The following is a 13117-nucleotide window of genomic DNA, read 5'->3' as shown; positions in this document are numbered from 1 at the left end:
TCTGTGAGGAGAGATTACATGTATGTCCAAGCAGGGTAGGACACTGTACCCTCTTACTCGCGTATGCTATGAGTGGCCCCGTGCCAGTTCGTACTGAGGAGATGGTGATAAGCTGCTGTCTTGAACTTTTGGATGTTCTTTGGGTTAAATGGGTGGGTAATAATAGAGGTAGGCAGCTGGTTCCAAATTGGGATGACGGAGTGGGGAAAGGCTCGGCTCACATTGTTCCGGGAATGGGCAGGAAGAACTTTCTGTAACTGATGGGAATTCGCGGTGGATAGTCGTACAGCCTGGCGGGTGAGGCGTGTGGTCCTGGGTTGGTGTGTCGGGGTGGAGCCATTCTCGAGAGAAGAGCGGGAGAATTATCGCAAAGGGCTTTATGTCTAAAAACAAAAAGTAGAAATTTATAAGAATTTATAACATCCCTAATCTTTTTTTTGTCTAATTCATCAAGGCAAAAAAGCATAGCGTAGGGCCCTGAGCTTCCAAGCTCTCTCGTTTCATTTACAGATGTCACACAGCTCCTTTCAAAGCAGTCCAGCTTGACTCTTCGTCTGAATCTGATGACGACTCACTCCCTGATGACATCGAGTCTGTATCCTCGCTGACTGTCGCCGCCAGCGCTGCCAGCTTTTGTTCCGCAGCCCTTATAAGTTTCCAAGACACGATTATTTTGATCGTGGAGATCTCCAAGTTCTTGGCTCAAACTGTGAGCTTGACGACCTTCACGGTGGCGCTGGTAGTTGTGGCCACTCTCCGGAACGCCATGGAAGGAGCCATACAGACCCAAACAAACGCTCGCCATCTTCGCAGCTGTGTAGTCGTGCCAGCACGTTTCCACACCCTGCAGAAGCTCCTTTCTGGTTTCCTTCGCCACGAGGGACACGTCTGTCTACAGGCTGTGGAAGAACGCCAAGTCGTCGATGTTGAGAACAGGATTTTGCGCAGACTGAATGAAAACCTGAATGTCGAACGCTTTTGATTTCCCCTGCGCTGCAAACACAAGTGCATTGATTTTGGTTGTGTGCGGACGCGCACCATCGACTCGTGCTAGTAGAGCAGTGCCTGAGTGCAGGCCGGCTGCTGGACACTTCTTGGAGCCACGCGCCTTTCAAACTGTTTCTCATTTTTGCACTTTGGTGTCATGCGCGTGCGCCTGGGGTTGTGTTCTGGTGACATCCTGTCGAGAAACGGTTCTGCTTTGCCGATTTTTTCAAAGGACTCCACACTTTTCGGAGGTTCAAAAGCCTGTCAGAACAATGGACGACAACTCAGCTACTCTATGTAGGGGGTAGATCACTGACATGTATGTCTAATGCCGACAGAAATATCATAACAAGAACACTAAAAAAGCAACGCAGTTTTGCTTAGCGGAAGAAGTAGTAGAAAGACATGACTCACATGAGGATTGAAGATGTACGGCTCGGCGTTCGAATGGCTTGCTTTCACAGTGAAACTCCAACTCCTAGAGGTGAATTTTAGTTGTTGGTCCCGTCAGGCACTCATGGTTTGTGACTTTTGTGTGAACGCTACAACTGGCTGGTAGTACGTGACTGGAGAAGATCGAGACTTGTGCCAGGTAACAACCGAATTTTCAGAACTGTCAAAGGCATGTGATTCCCGAGCCATAATTCACATCCCGTCTTCACCACATGAATCACACCGGGAAAGAAGATGAAAGCATGAAGCATCTCTCTCTCTCTCTCTTTCTTTCTTTCTTCCCCCCCCCTCTCTCTCCTCTCTCTATATATATCTCTCCTTAGCTCTCTCTCTCTCTATCTCTCTCTCTCTTTCTCTCTCTCTCATTCTTTCTCCCTCGCTCTCTCACTCTCTCTCTCTCACTCTCTGTCTCTATCTCTGTCTCTCTCTGTCTCTGTCTCTCTGTCTCTGTCTGTCTCTCTGTCTCTCTCTCTCTCTGTCTCTCTCTCTCTCTCTCTCTCTCTCTCTCTCTCTCTCTCTTTCTCTCTCTCTCTCTCTCTCTCTCTCTCTCTCTCTTTCTCTCTCTCTCTCTCTCTCTCTCTCTCTCTCTCTCTCTCTCTCTCTCTCTCTCTCTCTCTCTCTCTCTCTCTCTCTCTCTCTCTCTCTCTCTCTCTCTCTGTCCGTACCTCTCTTCCGCTTTCAAATTCGCGTCCATAGAATTAGGCACCATTGTGTCTGGGGGTACACACACTGCATACACGCCAGTGCGAGTCCATCCCTCCAGGAGCTCTTCGTACGCTGCGCGGATCATAGGACGCGCCTCGATCTCGCGCTGGGGCTCCGTCTGCCAGCTACACGAACCCGCGCCGGACGATCTCGCACTGCCTCCTAAGGTAGTGCCCTTTGGAACGTCCTACCGGATGCAGTCAGAGTACTGTCGTCTCTCAGCAGCTTGCTTCAAAGCCGCCGTCGTACCGTACATGTCTACCCTCCGATCCTCCTTATGTTAAAATATACACTTGTCCTGAGACAGCTTGCTGTCTGTGATTGATTTTCACTGTTTACCATTATTATCTGCTTTGGCGACCCTCGTAAGTCCGTAACTGACAGGGCAGAATTTGGGCCTTTTTTAAAACAAAAAAAAACATAAAATCCTCCGATGTTAGTAGCAGGTTTAGTAGAAAGTACTCTCGTTAGCAGTTAGTACTTAGTTTTAAGAGTGTCTTATTAGGCAGGTCACAGAACTGTCATTCGCTGGCTTACTTGTACATGTAGGTTTGATAACGCTTCGCTCTCCATTGAGTTATCATTGAGATATCTACCATTCTCTCTTCTTTCTCATTAATTTCTCACCACCTCCTCCCTCCCCTGTAACACAATAACATATTTGCTGCCTTGTCATTGAGAATTTGTGCTCGTTTATATTTTTCAAAGAAAAATGAAAATAGAACTTGACAATCTCCACTCAACTTCAAAGATAGCTCCATTCATGATACAGGTAGTCCCTGCCTGTATTTGCCATTCTATCTGTCTCATGTACATGTACGTGTATATGTCGTGCAGCAGGTGTGGCAGCATAGGGATAACAGAGCGCTTGCTGGCATTTGCTTCTTTGACTTGGCCAAGGCTTTTGATACCGTCTGGCATCGAGGACTTTTGGCAAAGCTCGAGCATGCATTCAGGGTACGCAAACAACCACTCTCCTGGCTGAAATCTTATCTCTCTGGGCGTTATCAGTACGTAACTGTGCTTGGCACATCCTCGGCTGCAGAGCCAGTATTGTCGGGCGTTCCTCAAGGATCAATTCTTGGTCCCCTACTATTTATAATTTACGTAAACGACTTACCTGCAGTCTTCCCTGGAACGTCTCTGTTTGCTGATGATACGACCCTTCTCACCTCATCAGCTTCCCTCACTGGCATGAAAAACAACTTGCGTGCTGGCATTCAGGAAGTTCTTTCCTGGATGTCGTCCTGGAGGTTGTCCCCAAATCTATCAAAAACAAAGATCATGCTCTTCCCGCCCCAGTCGGAGTTCACAACCCTCATCCATGTCAACTTTCCAAATCCAATTGACATACTGTCTTCTCACAAACACCTTGGCATTGTGATTGACTCTGCACTCTCTTGGGTACCCCACATCGAATATATCTGTAAAAAATCAAGTAAATCCTTAGGAATTCTCTCCCCCCCCAACTGCTCCTACCTCCCACTTTCTTGCAAGCTTCTTTTTTATTTAGCCTACCTTCGCCCAATATTTGATTAGGCCGATACGTCTTGGGTTGGATTATCCTCTTCCGCTGCTGCAAAGCTTGAAATACACCACAAGAAAATCCTTTTAGAAAATTCTCCTCCGTCAACCCCGCATGCTCTCATCATCCGCCCTTTATAAAATCGCTCACACAACCCCGTTATCACATGGACGCAGTGCACACCTGGCTTCTCTTGTCCATTCTATTAAGCTTGAGTTGTGCCCACCTCATCTCATGTGTTTTAATTGGTTCTCTTCTCTAAGAACTAGAAACTCGCTCCTACTCCCTAAGTGTAACTCATCCACTCTTTTACGCTCCCCTCTCTATATAGCTTATTCTGTTTGGCTCACTCTACCCAGAGAAGTTAAGGACCTGACCTCACTCCGCCTGTTTAAGATCCGTGCTGCCCCTTATTTACTACGACATATATAGCTCCTTATCCACATGTCCTTTGCGTCTCTGTGTTTTTCACTGTTTTTATTTGACATTATCTTTCTTTACGGAGTTGTTGTTGCTGTTCATTTTGCTACTCTTTCTTTTTCCCTCCCCTTATTTTTATTTATCGGCGTTGTTGGCAATCGCCCACTCTCGTAACATTGCCCGGTGTTTCCGCCGAGTCTTGAGATGTTGTAATAAGTAATAATAAATAGGCTCTTCTTGTGGCGGGGCTGCAGTGGACCCACCTACACCCGCGCTGGCATCACCAACTCTCACACGAATTGAGATGGCTCCCACATTAATCCAGAGACCTCGGAGGGCAACAGCAAACTACTCCACAGATATTTATGCCAGAAGCGGCCAAGGACCGCGCGTTGTGGACAATACCAACAGAAAGAAGGTCGAGCAGGATCATGAGTCAGTGAGTGAAGCGGATCTGGAGGAACAACTCCGCTCACGGGAAGAGCAGCTAGCAAATGGGAGACAAGTAGTCTGTACAGAAACGGAGGATGAGACAGGTGATCAGAGGATAGAAGAGCAAGAAGAGCAATTGGATGACCAAACTGTTGGTGAGGAGACAGAGGACGAGGCAGATGATGGTAGTGATGATGATCGTGAGGATGACGAGCGGAACGAGGAAGAGGATGATGAGATGGACGAGGAGGAGTCGGGTGGGAAGGAGCGAGATGAGGCGGATGAATGTGTTGATCGTAAGAAGTCAGCTGTGTATCTACGCTTGTTATCTCGTACTGTGTCGTGCGCATTATGTCCAACAGCTGAAAGTCCTTGAGGCAGTCTGTATACGTATTCATAAGCCTGTTTTGTGTAAGCAGAAGGAGCACTTTGTTGCACTGAAGTTGTATTCGTAGGTTGACACTTCGTTTAGCGCCTTCTCGCCTTTGGTTACGTAATCTTGTTACCTTTTTTGCATTTCCTCTAGTGGTTTTATTGCACTTGTATCTTGTTGTTATTTCTAACACCTTTCTATTTACAGTACTTAACTTCAGTTTCTTTGGTTGTATCCTTAGTTCCGTATTTTTCCCACTGATGATAGGAACAAGAAAATCGATTATGGGTTTTCAATAATATTTTTGTTATAAAATACACAGTAAATACATGTCGAACAAGTAGCGTAGTTGCGTGGTGTCTGCGGCCTTCATCCTATTCATAGCTATATTAAAATAATAATAATGTTCATGACTGTACATGAAATTGTCATGTTCTCTGCCCAGTTTTCACAGTGCGGCGGCTACAGGCTCCCCGCGTGCACTTGTGCATGTACATGTACATGTAACTGATTGGTAAGATCAGCATTACTGACTGTACACTGCAGACCACTTGCTAACCATAGGAACACATCCATAATGTTTCGGGGATGAGTCCATAGCAACGCTTTGCCCAGATACATGTAGGTAGACGCGCACGGCCACAGCTCACGTAGACCTAGGCTAGAGTCAAAACGTTTCCTGTTCTCTGTTCTTGTAAACCTGAGCAAGTGCGTTTGGATTGGCTTGAGACTGGTTCAACGTGTTTAAATCACAACTAAAGCCCGTTGCTTCAAGCAGAGACCGTCTGTTAGGCTCTTTTCTGTAGAACATTTCGTAACTTAGAAGCTGTATGGATGATTGCGCCACGCAGAGCGAAATGGTGGCGTGAAAACCTCACAGTATAATTCCGTAGTGCTGCAGGAAGGAGAGGCACGGATGGCCTTGAAATGTAGGCCTTGCACTCGGCAACAAGTGCCGACTTGCCCAAGCCAGGTAAGCAGACATGGAGTTTTCGAATAAGCCATTCTATGCACAGATGGGAATAATTTTGTTGAACAGCATACATTCTGAACAATGTTTCTGAAATGACACAAGTACACTAACAAGATAAGACCCAGGCTGAGAGAGAAGATCAGTACAAATTCTACATGTATACGTACGAAAAGGTGATATGTGAAAATCCAGAGAGGGAGGGAAGTGGATAAGGAGAGAGAGAGAGAGAGAGAGAGAGAGAAAGAGAGGGTCTGGTGCTTGAACAGCGATCGATAGGCAAACAAAAGAGGCTGAGAAAAGTTATTAATGGATTGATTTCGATTTGAAAGCTAGTCTAATTATTAATTTTATATGTGAAATAAATCCAGAGCGCAGCCTACACTATCATCAGTGGACCGTAAGCATACATGTATGTACATGTACACGTAGGTCGGTAAAACGCGGCCCTCGAGGAGCAAAGGCAATGTGGTTTTTGGCCTAATTCTAAGGCGAGTCAGTGCATTATTGAACGCTTGTAAGGACGTGGACGGACACGATAAATCACTTTCATACTTTATTTTTAAAATAATGTTCAGTCAGCGGAACCCCCGAAAACGGGGTTCAGCACAACATAAAGAGTTATTATTATTATTATTATTATTATTATTATTCAGGAAATGTGAGTTACGAAGTCTGAAGAAAATGTTGAACGGTCTCTGCTGGGATGACGACTACACCATAGCTCAAGGGTTAGAGCATCGTTGGCTACAAGCGAGGGTCCCTGGGATAGCCCTGGGAGAAACTTCAATTATATAATATGAAACATTGTTGTCGATTAGGCCACAGTACCGTTTTCTTGAATAGCCCCGGGCGAAGCTTCAATCGGTACTTTAACATTGCTCTTACGCGATTAGGCTGAAGCAGCTTTCGCGGAATGATGTACATGTGCCAGCAAGGCTGCAGCGAAGGCCGGAACCAGCGTGATCCATGCGATGATGAAACTGGCACCATAACTTGCTTTAACGCTCAGACCCACGCTGGGGCGAGACGTTTGGAGATTGGCATCCCGCCTGATGAAGGCGACGAAGCTGAGAGCTGCGAGGGCAATCGCGATACCTGAGTAAATAACCAGAAAGATACCAATACACAATGAAGAATGGCAGGAAGACATACATTCCCGTTCTGTTGGCACCATTCGAAAGATCAACAGGTATTGTCCTGAATTAAAAATGCTGTTTTCTGTTGATCGCTTAGAGCGTGAAACTCGCTTTAAAAACACTTTTTTCATCCTCCTATTCATGTTCAATTAAAAATGATAATGATAAGCACCTTTTGTACAAGAAGAAATTTTATGCTTGTATAATAGTTCCACATGGAAGAGAAAAATGCGTATTAACCTTCTGAGGAAAACATTGCAAATGCCTTCCAGGATCCAGGCGTAGTGGGGTTGGGTGTTAGAATGATGAACTGCAAACTGGCCTTGGGTATGAAGTGGTGGATAATGGTATCACATAACTGCGGAGCTAGTTCAGAATCCATGCAAAATGCGTGGATCCGCTTATCCTAATGCAGAGCAAACTTACAACACATCTACATTGTATGTTTGCTCGAGCATATGCACCTGTAGATTAGATTGCACTTCTTTCAAAATAATCCAGAGCACGTCACTACAGTCGGGTCTAGCCCTGCTTGGTCTCTGCCTCTATCTATCTACCTATCTATCAATCTATCAATCTGTCTATCTATCGTCTAAAGTCCCTAGACTGCTTACAGTGCTCAATGTCCAGTGGGCACAGCCAGTAATATTACACAGCAATGAATCAAACAAGTCTCTTTCCGTTGTTAGTCCGAGTTTCGTGTGAAAACACTTCATCAGACAGCATATCTATCTATCTATCTATCTATCTATCCATCTATCTATCTATCTATCTATCCATCTACCTATCTATCTCTATCTCTCGCGCTCTCTGTGTCTCTGTGTCTCTGTATCTCATTCGATGTCTCTGTCTCTGTCTCTGTCTCTGTCTCTGTCTTTCTCTTCCTCTCTCTCTCTCTCTCTCTCTCTCTCTCTCTCTCTCTTTCTCTATCTTTCTCTGTCTCCCTTCTTGTCTGGACACTTATCACTCCATACGTACCAGATACAGCGAAGAAGATGGAAGGCACCCGCAGGAGCCCGACCTTTGTGCTGTCATACTCAATGAACGAGGTGCCGATCAAGGCTATACCTGCGAATATTGTGGCTATAATGGAGAGGGACTGAGCCGAACGGAGGCTGGCTGAATTCAGAAATAGAAAAAAGAGACAAAAATGCGATAATACTCATAAAAAGGACACACTTCAGGCTCATTACAAACATCTTGAAAGTTTTTGTCTTCACAAGTATACTTTCAAGCCTTCTCGTCAGGTGAAATACAGGCAAGGGAAAAGGAACAGGAACAGTGGATTAAATACATAAATAAGGCAGTAAAACAGCGCAAAGAAGAAGATAGCTAAAGTAAACAGCGCAATCATGATATACAATCCCAAGAATGAGACAACAATTGCAATAATGACACGAAGGTGCAAGTGCGAGAAAACTCAATAAGCGTGCCATGTAGTGCGACAACAAGAGACAACACTGGACATACATGTAACGAACGAGGTTTTGACGACCTACCTAACAGCCTAAGTGTGAATTTAATTTGTTTCTGCTTGCAAAGGTTGAATGTTTTGGAAGCCGTATACAACCACACAAAGAAACCCAACCTTTGCGCTGTTTTACTACATTCTTTCTGTATTTAATCCACTGCTCCTGTTCCTTTTCCCTTACCCGTATTTCACCTGACGAGAAGGCTTCAAAGTATACTTGTGAAGACAAAACACTTTCAAGATGTTTGTAATGAGCTTGAAGTGTGTCCTTTTTATGAGGATAATATTTGTAGAAAGGAAATGGACATATAGAATGTCTCAGTACTCTTTCAGTTGTGTGCCTAGTTGGTACACTTTCTGACTGCACCGCATTATAGAATATAGGGACTATGGTGGTCATTTACACTTTGAAAAATACTTGTGTCCAAACAACATGAACCTGTAGTCATGTACGTGCACAGTGTACAAATGTAAAACAGACAGATTCTATGATGATCAATAGTGTGCTCGATGCACAAAGGCACATCTACCGGTACATGTATTTTCAACACATAGAAGAGGATGAAGATTTCGTTGTTCGCCCGAATTTCATGCACGAGGCGGTCATCAGCCAACAGCAATGGGAAAGATCTGGATGAGTCGCAACGAAATAGTCAACTCTTCTTCTTGTTTTACATCCACCTGGTACACTGCTTCATACGTTGCATACTAGTAGTTAATGGTTCCATCGACGATGTGCAGTAACTTGTTTAAACACGTTACAGCACAATCCGAGTGGGTATCCTGTTCATGGGGTTTTACGTGCATTATACGGCAATAGACTAAACAGATCTTGCCCGTGTTGATCTCGCACCATCGGGCTATATGGTGCTTTCCGTATCAGGAATTACGTACCCTAGAAGTGTACCACACAAAGAGGCGCGAGATCTATAGATATGAAAATGAGACCAAAACGTCACGTAATGATTACATTTACTATGGTGGGCAGCTCGGCTTGACGTTTTGCAACCAGCATTTGTCAATCAGGCCTTTATATATTTTCTGTGTCGTTGTCTCATTCTTGGGATTGCCCAGCCTAATAAGTTTTGATTGTTTTCCCTCAACAAATTTGCTATTTGTTTGTATTTATGCATTCTCCACAATCCTAAGCCTAAATCGAGGGAGTCTCCGTCAACAGCTTATGAAGAAGAGCAAACTGAGGAGACAAATATGTAAAACAGATGGAACGATGCGGAGTGGTAGGAAATTAACACAGAGCTATCATCGTTCAGTATTCGCAAGTGCACTTCCATCTCGAACTGCAGGCTTACCGGGAACCTTTAGTGACGTGATCTTGAACACGGCGCATGTAGTCGACTCGCGTCCTGCTACGTTCAGCTTTTGACATTGCCGCCAAATTCCGGTGTTGTCTTTTCTGCTATTTCCGAACCTGTCAGTCAGGGTCTGCTCGTACCACTTTGGTACATCTGTGTGGGGAAACAAACAATGTGCACGCAGTAAGCTAAAACATATTGGCAATGCATAACCCATATACGATGTGAGAAGTGAAGAGAAATATGGGCACCAGAAATCAATGTTACTCCTATCAGATACAATGTACAAAGTGTCTGAAGGCCTTGTTCGAATATTGTATTGATCAATACCCTAATTATGGCATTGCTTACTACATTGTACGGATGGGTATATGAAGTGGCCTTGTCACGAATCATCTGAGCAATATCACCGTTAATGTTCTTTGTGCGTCTGTAACTTTAACCCTTCCCATCAGGAAAGCGAGATTCGGGGCGGGGGGAGGGGGAGATACTTACAAATTGGCTACAACTAATCCGTTCTTCGCACGAGATTCAAAACGCTTTCCAATTTTGAATAGTCAGTCATATACATTCTGCGAAAGCTGGTTTTGAATTCTACTTGAGTTGAATGACAAGTGTGACAAAAGAGGTCAGGACAAAACATTTTCCCCGTAGGATCCATTTTTATATTGCTCATGGCCGTAGAACAACACGATGCCATTGTCGGGAGTAATCATTTATGCAGAATAGAACTGGAATGGAGCAGTTTCTGTGCGCCGGGCGGGGCCAGACCAGTGGTGATCATGACCTTCTGTCGCGAAAATGAAACACTTTGTTGAAGTAGAAATCTCACCAGGACTTTATATTACGCGATGGTCCGATATTACATGTACATTCCGGGGGAAAGAAACACACGCCTCAGTGTTGTTTTGAAATCCTGGGTAAGCAGAAGAACGCAGTGCCACCAAATTGTTTTGACAAGGACATTTCTAACGTAATGCCCACACACGGAACACTGTCTACCCTCTTCACGTGCATTGCACATGTACAAAAAGTGGGACCTCCGAACCTTTCCTTTTTCCTAAACCAGCCATTTTCCAGGTTCCTGTTTGGGCTACGCACTCCTAGATGCACGGTTTGAGGTATTCGACGGCAATAGGGTAATATTGATAACGTCTCTACATTCAAGCGATCATATACATGTACATGTACATGTACATGTACAATGTACGTCGCCACAACCTACCGATTATAAAAAATGAATTGCAACCAGGTAATAATACATATAGGTGATAAATTCTGGAAACTCACCATGAACAGTAATCAGGAGGGCAAGCGTCACCACCGCCGACAGTACAAGGGGAACAAAAACATTGTTGGCCATCCTTCTTCGTGCAAAGAAAATATCAGAGTCTGAAAAGCTTAGCAATTGCCTGCGCAACAAAAATATACTTGCTGAAAGATGCAATGGAGGAGTAGTACTAGTAGTTTTGGAAGACCCTTTCCTCCCTTTTATAGGGAAAGGACACAAGAAGACTTTGGCAAAGGGCTAGATCTTCATCACTATCGAACTTGGTAGACGGGTCTGGACCAGGTTCTACTTTGCGGGGACACTTTGGGAAAAGTGAAGGAATGATAACTGGGGATTTTTTGTGGAAAACTACTTACGGTCGCCAGTGCCAGGACTGTTCGTACGTGTATATTCAATATACATGTGAATGTACTATGCAGTGGTAAACCAATCCGCCTGATGTAGCGCTCCATGAATCGTTGAATGCCTTAGACCGTTGGTAGATTTCTGATATTCTCCCAATCTACATGATTGTACAAATTTTGGGTTCTGCCAACCGCGGAAGGTTGTAGTAAGGCCGCTGTTTCCGAACACAGTGTTCTCCACCTTGTTTCGTGCTGTCAACCTAACAATATGCGTGAACTACATGTACATGTACATGTACAACAAGGCTTACTAGTATGTAATACTGGTTTTGAACCAGTATTGGGTTATTTAATACCATGATTGTACATGTACAACTGTATGTATACCGTTCCTGTCAGTTTGTGTATACTGCCCCACAGACACATACATTGCACAGACACATACATTGCACATGTACATGTGCAATGTATGTGTAAGTTACTGTAACTGTGTTGTGCAGTAGCTTCTTTTATTGCCACAATCATGCCGCTACGGCCAATAATTATAATAATGGTTATGGGTATGACATTGTACTTGTATGCACATTATGTACATACATGTACATAATGTGCATACCTGTACACACATGTACATTGTACATGATTGTGCATAGTGGTGTATAATTACAGGGTGCGACAGAGCTCTAGGCCATTGAAGAAAATGTTGAGTCACCTCCACCATTACATGACTCAACATTTTCTTCAATGGCCTAGAGCTCTGTCGCACCCTGTAATAATATGATACGTGCGGCGTTAGTGTTAGAGCAAGAAGAGGGACAAGCCGAGTCAAGGGACAATCCGGAGGACGCAATACCAGACAGTTGCTACCAGCGTTATTGTACCGTCGACACAGCTCTGACGACGATATTACTGGGCGAATGCCGCGGGGCCTCCTAGCGTATCAGCGGCACTGGGTGATGGGCAGATAACAAGGTAGTTTGCGGACAACATCGGTGGCATGAAGCCTAGCGCCTGCCAAGCGTCTTGGCGCGACGGGCGAGCAGTACAGTGTCATGCCCCAGGGGCTGCTGTGACTGTCGACGTCGGCGGGTCGTGAGGTGCGTTCGCGGGCCTTCATGACGCTCGGACAACTGCAATACTAGTATGTACACAGACTTTCACTAGCTACATAGTACTCTGGTTTTGGCACGTTATTTCTGCATTTGATAGTGATTGATTTTCAGCGCCGAATTTCCGACGCTGCATGCATGTCCAATGCGCGTCAACAGGACTTCACACTTTCCTTTTCCCGCGTTATCACCCAGCTATGCCAGTTTTGTATGTGGAAACCCCTATATAATAGCAGTTTGGTCTATATTTTTAATCATTCAACATCTACTTTCACTGATGAGCTATGTATTAGCGAAACAGCTGTCTGAAGGAGTTTATCAATATCGTCTACGAAAGTGTCCTCGCAGTGGTGATGGTTGTGTGCAGGAGGGTCTAGTCGGCTAAAGAGCGCAGTGTAATGGTGGAGGCGACTCGACATAATGGTGTATAATTATAATTACATGTATACTCTTTGATAGAGAACCTATAGGGGCATGAGTGCGCAAGGGTGTTGACTGTTGGTAGAACACAGGTACATGTACAACGTATGTACATTGTATGTACCATCCCGGCGTGCATATTAAAAAACAAATTTTTGTGTTCAC

At 44.6% G+C, this 13117-nt stretch overlaps 1 protein-coding gene across 1 annotated transcript; it reads right to left on the bottom strand.

Moving 5' to 3' along the window:
• Positions 1-5881: 5881 nt before the first annotated feature.
• On the bottom strand, positions 5882-11398 carry LOC135829608 (uncharacterized). The gene is made up of 4 exons (XM_065342005.1): positions 11079-11398; positions 9786-9941; positions 7983-8123; positions 5882-6963 (listed from the first exon to the last, which is right to left on the bottom strand). The coding sequence occupies exons 1-4, from the start codon at positions 11149-11151 to the stop codon at positions 6758-6760; spliced, it is 576 nt and encodes a 191-aa protein (XP_065198077.1). The 5' UTR covers positions 11152-11398; the 3' UTR covers positions 5882-6757.
• Positions 11399-13117: the final 1719 nt, after the last annotated feature.

Source organism: Sycon ciliatum, chromosome 13 (genome assembly GCF_964019385.1).
Source record: "Sycon ciliatum chromosome 13, ocSycCili1.1, whole genome shotgun sequence".
NCBI classification, from domain to species: domain Eukaryota; kingdom Metazoa; phylum Porifera; class Calcarea; order Leucosolenida; family Sycettidae; genus Sycon; species Sycon ciliatum.
This window is presented reverse-complemented; position numbering and strand designations above follow the sequence as displayed.